Source organism: Procambarus clarkii, chromosome 63 (genome assembly GCF_040958095.1).
Source record: "Procambarus clarkii isolate CNS0578487 chromosome 63, FALCON_Pclarkii_2.0, whole genome shotgun sequence".
In the NCBI taxonomy this organism is placed as follows: Eukaryota; Metazoa; Arthropoda; class Malacostraca; order Decapoda; family Cambaridae; genus Procambarus; species Procambarus clarkii.
In genome coordinates this window covers 17,637,713-17,655,392 of record NC_091212.1, presented here as the reverse complement: position 1 = coordinate 17,655,392, position 17,680 = coordinate 17,637,713, and the positions used below count along the sequence as shown (strand labels likewise).

At 42.1% G+C, this 17,680-nt stretch overlaps 2 protein-coding genes across 6 annotated transcripts in view; one reads left to right on the top strand and one right to left on the bottom strand.

The window, feature by feature from the left end:
- LOC123769487 (lipoamide acyltransferase component of branched-chain alpha-keto acid dehydrogenase complex, mitochondrial) overlaps positions 1–7,500 on the top strand; it is a 64,053-nt gene extending 56,553 nt beyond the window's left edge. For all 4 annotated transcript variants that reach the window (XM_069308780.1, XM_045760631.2, XM_045760629.2 and 1 more), the window contains exon 9: positions 5,043–7,500. In XM_069308780.1, the coding sequence (XP_069164881.1) occupies positions 5,043–5,210 (168 nt within the window). In that variant the 3' untranslated portion in view covers positions 5,211–7,500. The remainder of the gene's footprint in view (positions 1–5,042) is intronic.
- Positions 7,501–7,992: 492 nt separating this feature from the next.
- Positions 7,993–13,936, bottom strand: LOC123769488 (cytochrome c oxidase subunit 7A, mitochondrial). 2 transcript variants are annotated; one of them, XM_069308782.1, is made up of 4 exons: positions 13,631–13,662; positions 9,451–9,505; positions 8,538–8,639; positions 7,993–8,290 (listed from the first exon to the last, which is right to left on the bottom strand). In XM_069308782.1, the coding sequence occupies exons 1-4, from the start codon at positions 13,645–13,647 to the stop codon at positions 8,150–8,152; spliced, it is 315 nt and encodes a 104-aa protein (XP_069164883.1). In that variant the 5' UTR covers positions 13,648–13,662; the 3' UTR covers positions 7,993–8,149. The 2 variants fall into 2 exon arrangements, with proteins under 2 accessions (XP_069164883.1, XP_045616588.1); XM_045760632.2 differs by lacking the exons at positions 9,451–9,505; positions 13,631–13,662 and adding an exon at positions 13,833–13,936.
- Positions 13,937–17,680: the final 3,744 nt, after the last annotated feature.

Here is a 17,680-nt window from a genome sequence, read left to right as displayed (position 1 = left end):
TTTGACTCACCATCCCAACTTAGTGGTTCTTTATCATTACCAAAACATGCAGATACTTATATATAACCTGTGTAATAACACCAAACTATTTGTTTATCATTTTATGAACATAATAATTGAATCACTAATATGCACATCATAATTTTGAGTATACTGTAGTGATGGTTCACACATTTTTTTTTTTTTTTTTTTTAGATATATACAAGTTGTTATATTCTTGTACAGCTACTAGTACGCGTAGCGTTACGGGCAGGTCCCTGGAATACGACCCCCACGAAGAATCGTTGTTACAACCAAGTACCCATTTTACTGTCGAGTTAAACAAAGGCTACAGTTAAGGATTTGCGCCCAGTAAATCCTCCCTGGCCAGGATACGAACCCAGGACAAAGCGCTCTCGGAACGCCAGGCGAGTGTCTTACCACTACACCATGGAGACTGGTAAATTAAATAAACTGGTAGATTTTATTACATAAATATATCACACTACACACTATTGAATAATATTACTGAAAAAAAACTAAGAAAAATCAGTCAGAGACATTGAAATAATTAGGTAATAATGTCTTTGTGACAACTCCCGCCTGGCAACTGGGGGGCGGAGCAGACCTTGTCTGGCGCCTGTGTTCTCTGTCAACGCCTCTTTTCCGGTGGGAGCCCCTTCGGCTCCCCAGAGCTATGCAGGCTGATATGGAAATGTCAGACTTTGGCATCAGTCATGTGTATGGAGCTCTGTGGGCCTACCGGGGACCACGAGCCTGGCCCCCTCATAGAGGCATGGGGAAGCAATGGCCTATAAAAACCCCGTGGGGTTGGAAGCATTCTGTGTCTGCCATCGACCGGGTCAGTCACCCAGAAAGGTATGCGTCCCAAAACAAACCCCTGTTCTGCTGAAAATTGCTACAAAAAGCCAAACAAGTGGATAGAACTCCCCAAAAAGAAACGAGCATGGCGTCACACGTCGCCGGGCCGGCCATCCACCCTTCAGTTCTAAGGCTGATGCTAGAAGCAGAAGTCATGTGCTCTGGCTCCAGTGATTTTTCCAGCACTGTACTTTGTGTGTGGTGGCTGTCTTCCAGGGGGACGCAAGCCAGGAGTTATTCTACAGTACTCGGGCTGCATGCGCCTAGGGTTCCCTTCCCTAGGTGCCCTGTAAGTACTGCCCTTGGGGCTTGGGTCCAACTTCCACAAGTTCCTTGGGTCATGCCTCTGCTGGGCCGTTTTACTGCTCAGTTTTTCGGCCGCCCTTTGGGTGCTTGGGTGTTTTGTCTCCCTTGTTTACCTTAGGGTAAGAGGCAGTTTGCACTGGTAAGAGGCACAAGGTGCTGCGCAGTTGTTTTTACCATTCATAGCGGCCGGCTCTGTTCCTTTTGGGTATGCTGTCCACTTGCAGGGTTTTATTTTTATTTTTGTTGTGTTGCCTGGTGGGGGTCTGCCTTGATTGTTGCCCCCATTGTACCTGACCTGGGTACAGTTCTATCTTCTGGTGGTACCCCCTGCTAGGTCCCTGTGAGTGTACACGTCCCTGGGGTTCAGCTTTAGTATTGCTTGGTAGTTTTGGGCACTGTTTAGCAGTACTCTGCCTGGGATTTCCCGAGAGTGAGTTCCGTCTCAGGACCCTGGGAAACCCCACGGGGGCTCACGGGTCCAATGGATGTGGCCCCGACTCCCCCCTCACTTTGTCCGAGTTCGAGGGTTGCTCTGTCCCCTTGTCTCAGGGTGACTCTCACTGTTTTTGCCTCCATCACGCTGCCTGTTGGGTCAGTGACACTTTTGATCCAGAGTCCTGTGAGTTTTGTTGCTTGCTGGTGACTTAGTTTACCCAATCTAATGATGATGTTCTGTGGGTACAGGCGGCACAGGCGTTGCATGTGCGCTTTAGGTTGTTGCAACGTGCTAGGTTGGTTGCTCATCCGGATGCCCCAAGGCTGCCCCGTTTTGCTTAAGGGGACTCAGACTTGGAGTTGATGGTCACTTTGACCTTGTTTGTCTGCACCTCCTCGTCCTTCCCCTGCTGTGGCTCGTTCTGGTCCCCCCCTTCCCCTGTTTCCGGCCCTGAAACGTCTGAGGGTTTCGGAGTCAGGGCAGTGTTTAGATGGTCTCGAGACTCGGGCAGTCTCGGGGGATGCCCCTTCCGGTCTGGTGACAGAGGCATTCGAATCTGATGTCCCTGCCAAAGCCTCCGGGTCTGGCCAGTGGGCCCCCTTCCATCCGGCTTAGACGGCTGCGCTGGCCTTTTCTTTTGAGGCCAGTGCTTTGAGTGATGACTCGGCCCAGGGTCCTGCGGTGGAGGATCCTGGGGCTGGGGAGGGGGCAGACTTGGGGTCTTGGGCCCCAAGTCTGGGTTTTACTGGGTTTTACTGGGTTTTTTACTGGTTTTTTTACTGGGTTTTACTTTTACAAGACCCCACCTGGGTTTTACTGCCCTCTGAGCGGGGCTTATTGTTACAAGGAGTGGGGTTTTCTTTCCTCCCCCTCCCCTCTGCGTATGAATTGGATTCGGTGTCTGCCCCTCCCCGGGTTTGGTTCAGTGTCCCCCAGTGTTCCGTCGGTTCCGTTTTTCTGGAGGTTTTCGGCTTCCCGCACCCAACCTCCTGTGGTGTGAGCGGCCCTTGCGGCTTACCTCCTGTGTGACCCGAAGTATGCCACTGTTATGGATCCGTCTTCATTAGTTTGGGTCTTCGTTCCCCTTCTGGGTCCATTACGAGGTTCCAGAGTCATCCTGGCTGTCGAACTGTCCTGTGTTTGCTCTGGAGGCTCGGCATTCCTTCTGTTTTTCCCATATGCTTGAGTGGCACGAGGCTTCGATGGTGGTTCAGGTTCCTGGGGGGCGAGTTTGAGCACCTCAATGAGTGTTTGTTTGCCCCTGCCCTTCCTCGGGATGTTGGCGTGGTGCAGCTCCATGTGCAGGTCCCTGAGGACCTGCGCGCTCGCGGCCTCTTGACTTCGGCTTTGCATTTTTTTTCCCTCCTGGAGCTGTCTCCGGACTGGCTTGAGGAGAATGTGGGGCGCTGGGGGCTGTCCTGGGTCTGGTGCCTTGGGCTCGGCAGCTTGATCATCGGTTGCCTTGTTGAAGCTGTTTGCGCCGATCCTGCGGGATGCGGTTTCGCTGTTTTATGCTTCCCGGCTCGCATGTCGGCAAGCGGTGTCTGCCTCTTCTCAAAGTGAGAAGACGTCATCTCATCAGACGAGTGACTCGTCTGCTGAGTTCTCGGGGGTTTGGCTCTCCTGGCGGTTCATGTTCGGGGTGTGTCCATCTTGGTGGACGGTCTGTCTCGTTTTGTTCCCCTGTCCGTGGGATGGACGGTCAACGCAGACTTTTTCCATTGGCTCTGCCAGACGTTCGGGTGCCCGGAGGTGGACCTCTTAGCGGCGTATGCCGCTGTATGTGGCGCCCTTCCCCTCGATGCCTTTTGGCAGGACTGGTCCAGGTGGAGATTCCTGTACCTCTTTCCACCCCAGTTCAGCTGTTGCTCCAGGTCCTGACTCGCTTGGAGATGTACCGTACAAGAGTAGTCCTCTTGGCCCCGTGGTGGCCAATCCAGCTGTGGTTTCAGGCACTGCTTGCTCCGTGTCCGTACCCGTTGGTTTTCCTGCGGCTCCGCCTCTTCCAGCAGATCGGACCAGTGAGTCACGTGGCTGGTTCGATCTTCTCAGTCTTTGCATGTGGTATTTTTTACTCGAGTTTATCATCATCTCTATGGTGATCAGGTGGCTTCCTTGTTAGTGTCTTATCTGCAGGCTTCATCTCGATTGCAGTATGAAGTTTCCTGGTGGTTCTTCTGGTTCTTTTTAACTCTTCGTCGTTGTGCTCCACTTTCAGTTTGGGTGTTGTCCTTTCTCTCTTGGGTGTTCCTGGACTGTCATCTTATGCCGAATACTATCGCCTCATATCGTGCAGCGCTGGCGGAGCCTCTTCAGCTTGCTTTCGGTATTGATGTTACTTCTGCGCCGTTTTGCAAGCTGTCTCGTGCGTTGTTTCACCTCCAGCCTGCTCATGCGCCGCCTGAGCAATCCTGGTCATTGGACAAAGTGCTCTCCTTTTTCTCTTCTCGGTTTGTTGTGGCCCTCTCTGTTCAGGATTGTTTCTCAAAGGCTCTTTTCCTGTTGCCATTGGCCTCTGGGGGGTTGGGTCGGGGAGTTTCATGCTCTCCTCTGGCACAGGGGTTTCTGCTCTTTCGGTCGTGGCGATCGGTTTGTTCGTCTGTAGCCGTCTCCTTCTTTTCTGGCGAAGAATGAGATGGCTGCTTTCCGGAGGAGTCCTAGGGTTGTTGATGCTTGGTTGGTCAGGTCGGGGGTGCATCATCCTTTTGCTTAAATTTAAATATATACTGTACTGTACTGAACTATGTATGTACTACCGGGGTTCCAGTAGTACAGTCGGGTTTGTTCTTGATGCAGAATCAAGAATCCGGGTTCGAATCCCGCCCTGTTTTCGAACCCGGAATAGTTGGTCACATTTCTTTTCCCCTAATTCCTCTGTTCACCTAGTAGCAAGTGGGTACTTAGGAGTTAGTCAGCTTGTTGTGGGGTTGCATCCTGGGTGGGGTCAGTAATTAGTCCTTAGGGGGGGGGGTGGGCTAGACCTAGAAAAAAAGCCAAACATGTATGGATACACTCTTGGCTTCCTGTTCCCCGACACAGTAAATTAAATTACTGTATACTGTATCCATTTATTACAGAACATTAAAAGTACAAAACCAAGTATATTAATTATGTGAACAAATCACAAAAATAGTTGCAAAGTTTTGATGGTGGCATAATTGCTTATTTTCTGCACTATCAAGCAGGGGGGTGACAATTGATTTGGTTGCCAGTAAGTGACATAATTTAAATGGTCCAGGCACTTGTTTTGAAGGTCAGAGTACCTTGGCAAATATTACAAGACTGAGAAATAATTTCTAGGAACATGGATGAAGCTTGCATGTCACCTAAAAGGCTCCATTTCCTTGATTTGATCACCATCACATCTCTCAGACAAAGGATTAAATGATATAAACTATTACAAAGTATAGAGACTAATGTATTTTTCCTCCTGTTGCAGACTTTGCCGAGGTTCGATGCTGAAGGTAAAGTAACAAAAGCACACATAATGCAGATTAGTTGGTCCGCTGACCACCGCATTATCGAGGGAACCACTGTGGCACAGTTTTCAAATCTCTGGAAATCTTTCATCGAGAATCCTGCAACAATGATAATTTATATGAAGTGACAAGATAGTTTACTAGAGAAATAACCTTGGTTGGAGCCTTGTGTTTAATAAAAAGCCATCATAAGTATACTAACATGCAAAGGATCTCATGTCTGGGGGTTTGCAAGAATATGTTTTTGAGAAATATGCATAGGTGTCTTGTGTCATTATATTTATCTTACTCCACATTATAAAAGTGACATTTATTTTAAGACAAGTTAAAATTTTGTTTAAAGTTTCGGATGCTCTAATTTGTGTAGTTTTCATACATGGCTGCTTATCAATTTGTTATAAAATCAGAAGTGTATACACTACAGTATTTTATTCTCTCAAAAAGGGTCAGTCTAAACCAGACTTTTGAACAGTATCAGTTCATATTGATACTGTAGTTGCTTTAACTGACATGTATTGTCAATTAGATTGACTGTTCTGTCCAGTTGGATTTTTTGTTTTTAACCATATAGATATCAGAGCAGCAATAATGTGTATTGACCTTATTACAAAATTCCTATATTTGATAGTTATTACTAGTAACTAATAGAAATTTTAAACAATAATTGGAAAGAGTACAGTATAAAAAGAAAAGTGTATAAATCCAAATACAGTGTATGTAGTTTTCAGTGATAGACCCCCATGAAATTTATACTGTGATTCTAATTTTGCTTTTAAGAATTCTACTATATATCTATACTCCTCCCTGGAGGATGTCAAGATTGAGTGTGTAATATATAGTACTATCTCTCGGTCTATTTTTAAACTCATAAGTTGCATTACTTTTTTCATGATACTATTCACCTTTCATACTCCTCTTTTTATATAATACTGTCCTGCGTATTTAAATCAGTCAGCAGTCTTGGACAGGTTTGAGCCCTGGGCAAGGAGTCAACCGAGCACTAATTGCCCTTTAGCTGACCTTCCAAGATAAACAGTAGTATTCTAGTCATGCACCTCCTTGTAAAATGTCCTCTTTTTTTTCAATATTTTGCTTTCCTAATGTTCTTACATTGAACCCTTGGGAATCCAATACTTTTGTCACTCAGTTTATTTGCCTGTCTGCTCATATTGGCATCCTGAGTGGTATTTAGCACATTTGAATAGCCTGTGATACACAGTGCTAGTCTTGCTGGCTTAGGCACCTGTTGATAATTACTTAATCTAATCAGTCTGGACTTTTAAATGACATGCCCATCTGTCTTAACAGAGGCTAATTATTATAATTCATTATTTTTACAAGGTTGGCATAACACGTGCTTCATTTGGTCGAATCTTTGAAGCGAATACTTGTTAGTGATATCAGTCGGTGGCTCTTGCCTTCCGACTGTCTTGTACATATATAGATACCATATTAGTTATTTTCTAAACCTTTTAACTTTCTCCAGTCTATCGTGGGTTCTACACAATGATACAGCAGCCTATTTTAGTATCCATGTTGAAATCCAGTTTGGCTTTTATCATGCTCAGCTTCTCTAGTTGTCACTTGATTAGTCTCTTCCGGGGGTATTGGCTCATTAGATTAAAGACCTGCCCAAAATGCTATGCATGTTAGTGGCTTTGCAAGAATACCAATGTTATGTGATCTTACAAACCCAGTGTACCTCCCTTGTATATATATATATATAAATAAAATCTAGGTGGTGTGATGCTGTATGAAAACTATGGAACTTTAACCCTAGTACTTTACACTCAGTTTTATTATTTTCCATGTATCATCCCTCGTGTAGCCTTATATCATTTACCAATATGTGGCTTTGAAGTACAGTAGACTAGGTCTTGACACAGAGGGCTGCCATTTAATTTTTATACTGCTTTAAGACCTATGTATTTGTGTGATGACCTATTTCTGGTTTATAGAACAAACTCGTGTCATTTGTAATATTAAACATACGGTCAGGACAGTAGTAGTTACATAAATACATAAAGTATTGTAGAAGCAATAATTACATACTTTAGCAGGTATGGTCACAAGTTCTTGCAATACCAGATGAATGTCTAAATGTACTATTTTCATATACAGTATATACTAAATTGTATGATAGTTTTGTTTTATATTGAGGGGGGGATTTGTATGTATATCACACCATTCTGAATATTATACAACTGTTTTAGTACAAGTACACTCATACAAAGAATTTAATAATAAATATGTATAGGAACGCATGAGTTATGTCAGAGCATTTGGAGATGTTATTTACTTTTGCAGTGCACTGTTCAAACCTCTTATACAGGGTTTAATAAAGGGTCTTTTGCAACCAATAGCATTTATACTGATATTTATAACATTTTCAATTAAATATTTATAATATAAAAAAAATAGACGAATTATTTGTCCTTTTTTTATTGGTATCATTTTTTTTTTAAACTTTAATGTCAAAGGACAGTAGAACAATACTTCTAGCCATGATAATTCCTAAATAAATTATACTATGTGCCTAACATTCTTGCTAAGACTAATTTGTAAAACTATTGATGTCCATACTTTATTCCATTGGCATAAAGGTATTAAATATTTCAACAGTTCTAGAGCTGGTCAATCCAAAGCGGACTTAAGTGCAATGATAAGAATCTGGATCAGGAAAAATGATCAAGATGACAATACTGTACATATTTCCTATAACTGATGAGAAATAAATATTATCCAATACAATACACCAAAGTGAAAATGATTCTCTGCAATACAAATAAAAAAATGTTGAAATTACATTTAAATGTACCAATACAGTATTTGAATCTTGAGTAAACTTTTTTTTGGGATGGTTATGAAGTTACAAATTTAAAAGAAATTTCATGTAAATAAAACATTCCATTCAGCAATTTATGAAGTTGCAATACACTTCCATTTATTAATCAGGTTATTAATTATTTTTATGTACATCACTCATTAATAAATACGTGGCAATTAAATTTTTAGCATTGCCATTTCAGACTTGTGGAATGAATGCATGAGGTAGTCAAGTCAATTCTTAATTCTTCTTTGGGAATGCCATGCCATAGAAGAAGTGTAAGCACATGGCCAAGCCTATACCATTAACAATCAGCGTGCTGACAAAGAGCATGTTGTCTGTGGCACCCCCCTTAAGGTGGATTGGTAGACCATTGTCAACCTGAAAGAAAATATTCTAAAGTTGATACATATTTTTTTTTCTACTGCTGATGATTCCTCAACAGCAGTTGGGTGTTTCTATATTATTTCAGCTCTGCCTTTATCAAACTTTCAAATATTCTTTATTTTAAATACACTTTACAAACATATATATTCTTGAAACTACACCCTACTCGTTAATCATTTATAGATAATGTGCTTCCTTATAAAACTATTTTAGGAACAATTGTGTGGTAAAAGGCACTCACCTGGAACTCCAGCATCTTTGCACGGATCTTCTGGTATCCTGGATGGACTTCACTTTTGACTGCCCTTCCCACCGAGCCGGTGGCAAAAGTTCGGACAAGTGCCTAAAAATAATATTCAAATTAAAAAAAAAAAAAAAAAAAAAAATTACACAAAAATTTGAATGCATTTTGGCTTGCATTAAAGATTTTAGTTGTACAGGTGTATACCCAAGCCTCAATTTATATACAACTGTATACTGTATAATAAAAAATCTAAAATATTAATTTTAGATTGAAAGGCTTCATTTAAATTTCAAATAATTTTAACTTCTTTGCTTTAGATGATTTTCTTGCAACATTATCTGTAGTTCCCAGGGAGGACAATTTAAACCCTTCCTTCACCACACCAATATTAGTAACATCTGGGATAAAGTACTAACAGTGGCAAATTGACAAAGCAACCAATTAAATAAACAAGGAGCATAACATTGGTGCCTGTCCAATATATGCCAAAGCATCCAGTAAAGGTATTAAATTGGGTCACTGCCAAGCAAAGGATTTTGGCATCACTGGCTGACAGTCACAACACGTAGGTTACATGAACATTGCTCAAAGTTGCTATGATAATGCAGTCACCTTCATAAGTGAGTCAAGTGTTAAATTGTAGTACAACCAAAGCTAACATTAAAAAAAATTTGTGCCAAAAGTTAATTTTGTTTGTAACATGCCAATATATCTGCACCTAGAAACTTAATATAATTATTTATAATAAAAATATTGTAGGACTAATAAGCCAATGCTTAATGTTGAGAGCAGTGCAGGCTGCAGTCTTTCAATTGTTTTTTAAATAGGGTAGCATTTAAAAAAAATAGCCCATACAAGCCTTCACACAATATGATGCTTATCCATTTCACTACTGTTAAGTGTAACTTACTTTTCCGGCACGATAAGGTCGTTGATATCCAGCCACATTGGCCAAAACAAAAACCCTATAAAACACACACTAGTGATTAAAACAATAAACATGAAGCACTGAAGGGAAAAATACTACATGTTTATCACCATGTATGAAACACCATAAAACATTTATATCTATACTGTAATGGCACACTTCCCTTTAAAATGGGGCATGTCTTACTTTCCAATTATTTTGCTTAACTTGTATTGTACTGTATTGTATTGTACATGTAATGTATTGGATCAACTTACTCGTGCCTGTTGAGCCACCAGGCACAAGCAGTCCCCGTGATGTAGTGGTTAAGACACTCGCCTGGCTTTTCGCACGCAATTTGTCCTGGGTTCATATCCTGGCCGGGGAGGATTTACTGGGCGTCAATCCTTAACTGTAGCCTCTGTTTACTCAACAGTACCTCATGGCTCTCGGGTCCTTTAATCCAGTCCATCCAGTGGTCGTCGAGATTCAGCATTGGTTGTTTCTTATTTCCAGTAAATTTAAGTCAGTTGAGTTTTGCTGGGTTCCCAGCCATATTGGCGACTTTAAATGAGCGTGTGGATGTTGCTGCTAGGGAAGCTGTCCACTCTTGTCCCATCTCCCTTAAAGGTATCCCTTATTCCGACTTTTACCCAGTTATTCATTCCTCCATCCTTGCCCATTGGCAGAATTTTTGGTCATCTGTTACTGGTAACAAACTGCGTACTCCTAAGAGTAGTGTGTCCTCATGGCCATCCTCCTACCACCGTACCAGCGATGGGAAACGGCTCTGGCGAGGTTGCGTATAGGCCATACACGCTTAACTTAATGGAGAACGATATCAAAAGTATCCGAGTCACCAAGAATTCTATCGAGGGACAGGTGACCGCGAGGGGCGGTCGGAAAGCAAGACACACGCTCATCCTGGAAGTCAGGACATTCAAGAAGGACATGCACGACCGTAAGAGGGACAATGCAACTAGGACAATAAGGAGCAGGGCGGCGCTCCATCAAGTGACCATGGGTTAAGCGAGTATGGCCAATACGCAACCTCGCCAGAGCTGTTTCCCACCGCCGGTTACGGTGGAAGGAGGACGGCCACGAGGAAACACAACATTTAAGAGTACGTAGCTTGTTACCAGTAACAGACAACCAAGAAGCCTGCCAACGGGTAAGGACTGAGGAATGGATAACCGGGTAAAAGTCGGAATACGGAATGCCTTTACGAGAGATGGGACAAGAGCGGACATCTTCCTTGGCGGCAGCATCCGCATGCTCATTTAAAGACACGCCAATATGGCTGGGAACCCAACAAAACTCAACCGACTGAAATTTACTGCGAACAAGAAACAGCCAATGCTGGATCTCGACAACGACTGGATGAACCGGATTAAAGGACCCGAGAGCCATGAGGGCACCACGAGAGTCAACAACAACTACAAAGGAAGACTGACAACGAGAAAGCAAGAGACGAAGAGCATAGAGAATAGCATAAAGCTCTGCTGTAAAGATGCTAGTCTCCGGAGGTAAGCGACACACATAAGTGCGATCAGGAAAAACAACAGAGTAGCCAACACTGTCCGCAGACTTAGACCCATTGGTGAAGATAGAAACGGAGCGGGAGAAGAAAAGTGCTCAAGGAAAAGAAGTTTTAGAACCATGGGAGGGGTAAAAGCTTTAGTGATGCGGGTCAAGGATGTACAAAACTGTGGAAGGGGGACTTTCCACGGGGGCAAAGAAGGAACAACACGAGGAGAAACATTAGAAACACGAACGGAAAGAGAATCCTGTAAACGAGATAACCGGACAGAAAGAGGGAGGTGGTGAAGAGGAAGAGGAACCGCAGGAGGGGTAAAAGTTAAAGCACGACAGAGGCAAGAGGAAGGATGTTGTAAGGACCGCGCAAGATAGCGAAGACAGTAGCGATCACGGCGGTCCTGGAGAGACAGGAAGCCAGTGTCAACATACAAGCTAAGGACGGGAGTCGAACCAAAGGCACCAGAACTGAGGCGCAGATGAGTAAGCAGGGCAACCATAATCGAGCTTAGACAGGACGAGAGAGGAATGTAAAGCAAGGAGAGTGCGTCTATCCGCTCCCCAAGAAGTATGGGACAATACCCGAAGGAGGGCAAGGGCCTTAGAGCACTCAACACGGAGGTAAGAGATATGGGGAGACCAAGATAAACGAGTGTCAAGGAATAACCCCAAAAGCTTCGCGGAATCTTTGTACTCAAGAGGATGACCATAAAGTGACAGAGGGACGAAGAACAACCCGTTTCCTAGTAAAAGACATGGCACAAGTCTTAGAAGTAGAGAACTTGAAGCCATGATCGGTGGCCCAAGACAACACGGCATCAATCGCAAGTTGAAGCCGGCGCTGAAGGAGAGGCGAATCATCACCCTGACAGCAAAGGGTTAAGATCATCGACATAGAGAGCGGAGAAGACACCTGAAGGAAGAGGAAAGAAGACCATTGAGGGCAACCAGAAAAAGAGTAGTGCTCAGAACACTACCCTGGGGCACACCTTCGTACTGCTGAAAAGAGGCAGAGAGAGCGGTACCAAGGCGCACCCGAAAGGAACGACGAGAGAGGAAGCTGCGGAGAGAGAGAGGGAGATGACCACGAAGCCCAAAAGAATGAAGCTGGGACAGAATATGATATCGCCAAGTGGTGTCTTAAGCCTTTTCCAGGTTGAAATGGACGGCAACAACGGAGGTCCTTGCAGCAAAAGCAGTACGAATATAGACCTCCAAGTTCACCAGGACATCTGTCGTGCTGCGGCACTTGCGGAAACCAAATTGAGAAGGGGAGAGGTGGTGATGGTGTTCTAGGAACCCCATCAGACGAATGTTAACTATATGATCAAAGAGTTTGCAGACACAACTTGTGAGGGCAATAGGGCGAAAGTCCTTAGGGGAAGTTCCCAGAGACCCTGGTTTGCGAACAGGGAGGACAACGGCATCGAGCCAGTCCTCAGGGACTGACGACGACTCCCAAATCCGATTATACAGACTCAATAAATACCGAGACGTGCACAGAGGGAGATGGCGAAGCATCTCAAAATGAATACCATCGGAGCCCACCGCTGTAGAACCGCAGAGGGCCAGGGCAGAACGAAGTTCAGAGAGAGAGAAGGGATCGTTATAGGAAAGTCGAAGACGAGTGCAGAAATCTAAAGGACGAGACTCAAGGACAGGTTTACGAAGAAGGAAAGATTGGGGAAGATGAAGACCAGAGCTAACAGAAGAAAAGTGGGAACCCAGTTCGGTAGCAATCTGCGACTTCCAGGACAAGCGTGTCTTGTTTTCCGACCGTCCCTCACGGTCGCTTGTCCCTCGATAGAATTCTTGATGAATCGGATACTTTTCATATCGCTCGCCTTATGCACTTCTGTTTTCGTATTGGCATCCTTGGTGATATTTAGCACCCTCTGATTATTCTGCACATTTGATGGTGCTACATAGCCCTTCCCGGTTTGGTGCCTTCTTTTGATAATTACTTACCCAACAGTAAAATGGGTACCTGGTTGTTAAACAATTTGGTGGGTCACATTCCTGGAAACATAAGATGAAGGACCTGCCAGAAACATTATGCATGCTAGTGGCTGTACAAGAATGTAAGAACTCTTGTATATATATATATAAATAAATAAACAAAATTCCAACATTGAGGGGACCAGATACTTGGTACAGCATGTCATACACGACCATTTCAATTAGTATAAAACACAACCTACACAAATGACTGGCATGTAATTTAAATAAAGCAACTATTTTACATTTTGTTGGTGTTTTCATAAAGGTATTTCTGTCTTTCTACTATAAAATTTAATTTGAACACCAATAATTGACTAGGGTGGCCAGATGCTGGTGATTTTACCTTATAACTGATGAATCCGTTACAATCAGTTATAAGGGGGGGGGCAGACACGAGCGTAGCAATGGGGGGGGGGCCAGACACAAGTGTAGCCCCGGGGGCCAGAGCCAAGTATCCACGTGTAATATCAAGAGTTAATAATAATAAATGTTTATTAAAACATTCATATGCAGGTAATAGTAGAGCTCCCGAGCCAGGCTTGTGCCGTCTCCATCACAACTCTTGCAACAATACACACAATCGTTTATGTGACCTCACCTCACCACCAATTATACGTACAATTCATACACAATACAAGATACATACATACAAGTAAGACACATAATACAGGATACATAAGTGAGCCGGCTGAGGTGCCCCCGGCTCGGCCCCTGACCAGCAGGCCTCAGTACCGTCCCTCACGGTACACACACACACACACACACAGGGTGCCAGGTACACCACCAAGATAACAAGATGTATTATATGAGTGCCAGAGGTGAGGAGAGGCGGGGTAATAGAGACTCACGCGAGCAGTGTTCATCTCGGCGGCTCCCTCGACTCAAGATGGCTGGCCACTGCTCCTCTCACCATTCAATTGAAAATTAAAAAAATAAACAAAATTTGTTCGAGATAAAATTATATCATCTCTTGACTTTAGCAAGAAACTAAATTTTTGGTAGTTTTAATTTACATGAAGAACTATGAAAGCAACAAGTTATTTATTTTTGTTTTAATAATCGACGCGGGAAATTTGAAACACTAGCAAGCCCGAAATTTTTAAAATAATTTAATATAACTTGATCCAATTAGCCAGACTTTGCTAATTTACTATACATATTTTACCCATGCAGTGGGCAATGGGAATGACAACTAGAAGCGCGTAGTGTATTCAGGACCTGTAGTCCAGTGGTGAGCGCCGACTTTAATTTTATTGTTCTTACATTCTTGTAAATTGTTGTTTAACAATGAGCAAGGCCTCGTGGCTCTAATATGAGCACATGGGAGTTAATCAAGTAATTAGGAGCTCAACACACCCATCCTGTGGCCGGGGACCGCAAGGGTTCTCTTACATAATATTCTTTCATGAACTGAAGTTTTGTGTGTTTTAGGTTAAGTAATTTATATTTGTGGTAAACTTTAACTAGTTATAAAGTTTTTACTTGCAGTTACAGTACCAAATAATTAATATTTCGGTATATGGTCACGAGGTATGATTACGGTACATGGTAAAGTAAAGTAAATTTTATTCAGGAAAGTACATACATAGTTGATTTATAAACATAATGTTGGATTTATAGATAAAGTTGGTACATACAATACCTAAAGCCACTAGTACGCATAGCGTTTCGGACAAGGTGAGGTGGAGAAAAAACACTTAGACTAAAATTTAATAGTAATTGAGCTTAAAGTATAAATTGTCTTGAAAAAAGAAAGAAAACAAAGAAAAGGGGGAACATGGTAGAAAATAACCAATATACAAGTTGGTCAACAAACAGCATTGTCTAAAAATAGTAAGACATGGGTTGACATTTAGGGGTAAGGTAGGTTACATGGAGTTAATTAGGTAGTACTTAGTTTTCATCTTAATCTTAAACTGGTTGAGAGGGGTACAACCTTTGACATGATTGATATTCCACATTCTGGGTCCCTTGATTTGTAGAGCATTTCTAGTTTGATTAAGTCGTACTCTTGTTAGTTAGTTAGTTTAGTTCATTTATTATGCACCCCATACCCATCTTGTGGGCGGTAGTGGAAAGGGTTACAGAGGCACATAATGGGCTCAGGGACTGAACCCCACAATTCATTTAGCTAAGCAAGTTACAATCTTGATGAGCTAGTTACAAAATTCAATATAAGTCGTCACATCAACAATGGGTTCGAGATCGACCTCAAGTACAGGTTCTAAATTAAGCAACTGGCATATGTGGAGAGCTAGTGTCAAAATTTATAAGTTTGTCCTGCACACCGCCCCCCATCCAGTGGGCAGCGGTGGATAGGTTACAATCACTTAGTTACTACCTACAGTTAGCAAACTGGGGATATTTGGCTAAAATTTCTGGTAGCAGATCATTTTGAATGAAATATTTACACATCGCTGGAACATTGGTTATAGAATTGTCTCTAAATAGAAGAATCTGCCTTTAAAGGAGCCGTTGAGTGTAACCTTGGATTGTCAGTCGTACTCTTGGAATATCAAATAGGTATTTGTTTCTGGTGTGGTGTCCATGGGTTCTGTTACAACCTTCTAAGAATCTTTTAAGGTCAGGATTGACATTACATTTCAGAGTTTTAAATATATAGAGTACACATGAGAGGATGTGCAGTGACTTAATATCTAACATATTCAGAGATTTGAGTAAGGGTACCGAGAACTGTCTGGGGCCAGAGTTAGATATTGTTCTAATAGCAGCTTTGTGTTGGGTAATTAGAGGACGTAGATGATTTTGGGTAGTAGAACCCCAAGCACAAATACCATAGTTGAGATAAGGATAGATGAGAGAGTAATAGAGCGTCACCAGGGCAGGGCGAGGTACATAATATCTGATCTTAGAAAGAATGCCTACAGTTTTATAAACTTTTTTTGCTATAATTAGAATGTGTCCCTGGAAATTCAGCTTGTTATCGATGAGGACACCAAGGAATTTACCATCAACTTTACTACTGATTTGTATATTGTTTATTCTTAGATTAATTTCATTTGAGGATTTATTACCAAACAAAATATAGAAAGTTTTGTCAATGTTAAGGGTGAGTTTGTTAGCAGTTAGTCAAAGATGGACTTTATTTAGTTCAGTATTCACAGTGACATTTAGAGCAAGAGGTTCAGGACTAGAGAAAATGAAAGTTGTGTCATCAGCAAATAAGATTGGTTTGAAGTGTTGAGAGGCATTTGGAAGGTCATTGTGGTGTTTGTGTGTTACTGAGGAAGTCTTGGTTATAGGGTTGATGTAAAGTCATGACTTGGTTACTGACTTTAATACTTAATATGATTACATGACTAGTAGCTACCAAGCTTGGCGGGCGTCCTGTACGCTCTATTGTTTACCTTCTCTCTCTGGCGTCTCAGCCGCCGCACATAGAAAACGGATGGTACCATTTTCTGTGAACATGACAGTCATTAATGTAGATGAGAAAGAGGAGAGGGCCAGGTATGCTGCCCTGTGGAACATCAATGTTTATAGATAGTGTCGGAGAAAGGGAATTATTCACAGAAACATACTGGAGCCTGTCAGTAAGGTAAGACTGAAGGTATTGCAGTGAATGACCTCAGACTCCATAATGATGTAATTTAAGAAGGTTTTGATAGTTGAAAGTGTCAAAAGCCTTACGTAGGTCCACAAATAACCCAACAGGGAACTCATTGTTATCAAGAGCTGTATATATCAAGTTAATTATACTAATAAGTGCATCGTTAGTGCTTTTATTGGGTCTGAAACCATATTGGCAAGAGCTAAGTATATTTAGTTTGGCTAGATATGAGTAAAGCTGCTTGCAGACTAGCTTTTCAAATATTTTTGACAAGGTTGGCAGAATTTATATAGGTCTGTAATTGTTGACATCAGTGAAATCACCACATTTGTGGACTGGGGTTACTCTCGCTTTTTTTTTTTAGAATATCCGGAAAGGTTTGGAGTTCAATTGATTTGTTGAAGAGCAATGCAATGGCAGGAGCTAGAAATCTGGAGGCTTTTTTGTAAATTAGAGATGTTATCTCATCAAGGGCGCTTGACTTAGTTTGAAGGGAAAGGATTACCTCATTAACATCAGAGGAAGTAGCGGGAGCTAGGTACAGAGACTCTGGATAGTTACCTGTAAGGTAGTCTTTATTATTAGTGAGTGAGGATGGAATGTCTTGAGCAAGGGATGTCCCAATGGATGAAAAGAACCTATTGAATTCAATAGCAGTGTCTGAGGCCGAAAGCACACCATCTTCATTGGATAGGAGAATTAGTTTTTTGAATCAAAATCTTTTTTGAACCTAATATTTGGGAGATAATGCTCCATGTTTTCTTAATGTTGCCCTTAATTTGGGTAAATTTATTTTCGTAGTATTTTATTTTGTCTCTTCTAATTATTTTAGACAGTATGGATGAGTAAATCTTTGAAAATTCTTTGGAGACGACTCCTAACCTATACTTCTTTTCAAGGTCATGTTTTTTTATTATTTTATTTATTTATTTATTTATATACAAGAAGGTACATTGGGTTTGTGAGAATACATAGCATAGTATTTGCAATCTTGTAAAGCTACTAGTACGCGCAGCGTTTCGTGCAGGTCCTTAATCTAACAGATAATTTTAAGTAGGTAAGTTCTAGCAGAATTAATAAAATGATAACAGATACATTGCAAGAAAAAAATGAGATGAGAGAGAT

Coding starts and splice junctions, on each gene's coding strand:
- LOC123769488 (XM_069308782.1), bottom strand. Junction 8,640..9,450: donor GACCTTATCGTGCCGGAAAA/GTAAGTTACACT, acceptor TATTATTTTTAG/GCACTTGTCCGAACTTTTGC. Junction 8,291..8,537: donor CAAAGATGCTGGAGTTCCAG/GTGAGTGCCTTT, acceptor ATTTTCTTTCAG/GTTGACAATGGTCTACCAAT.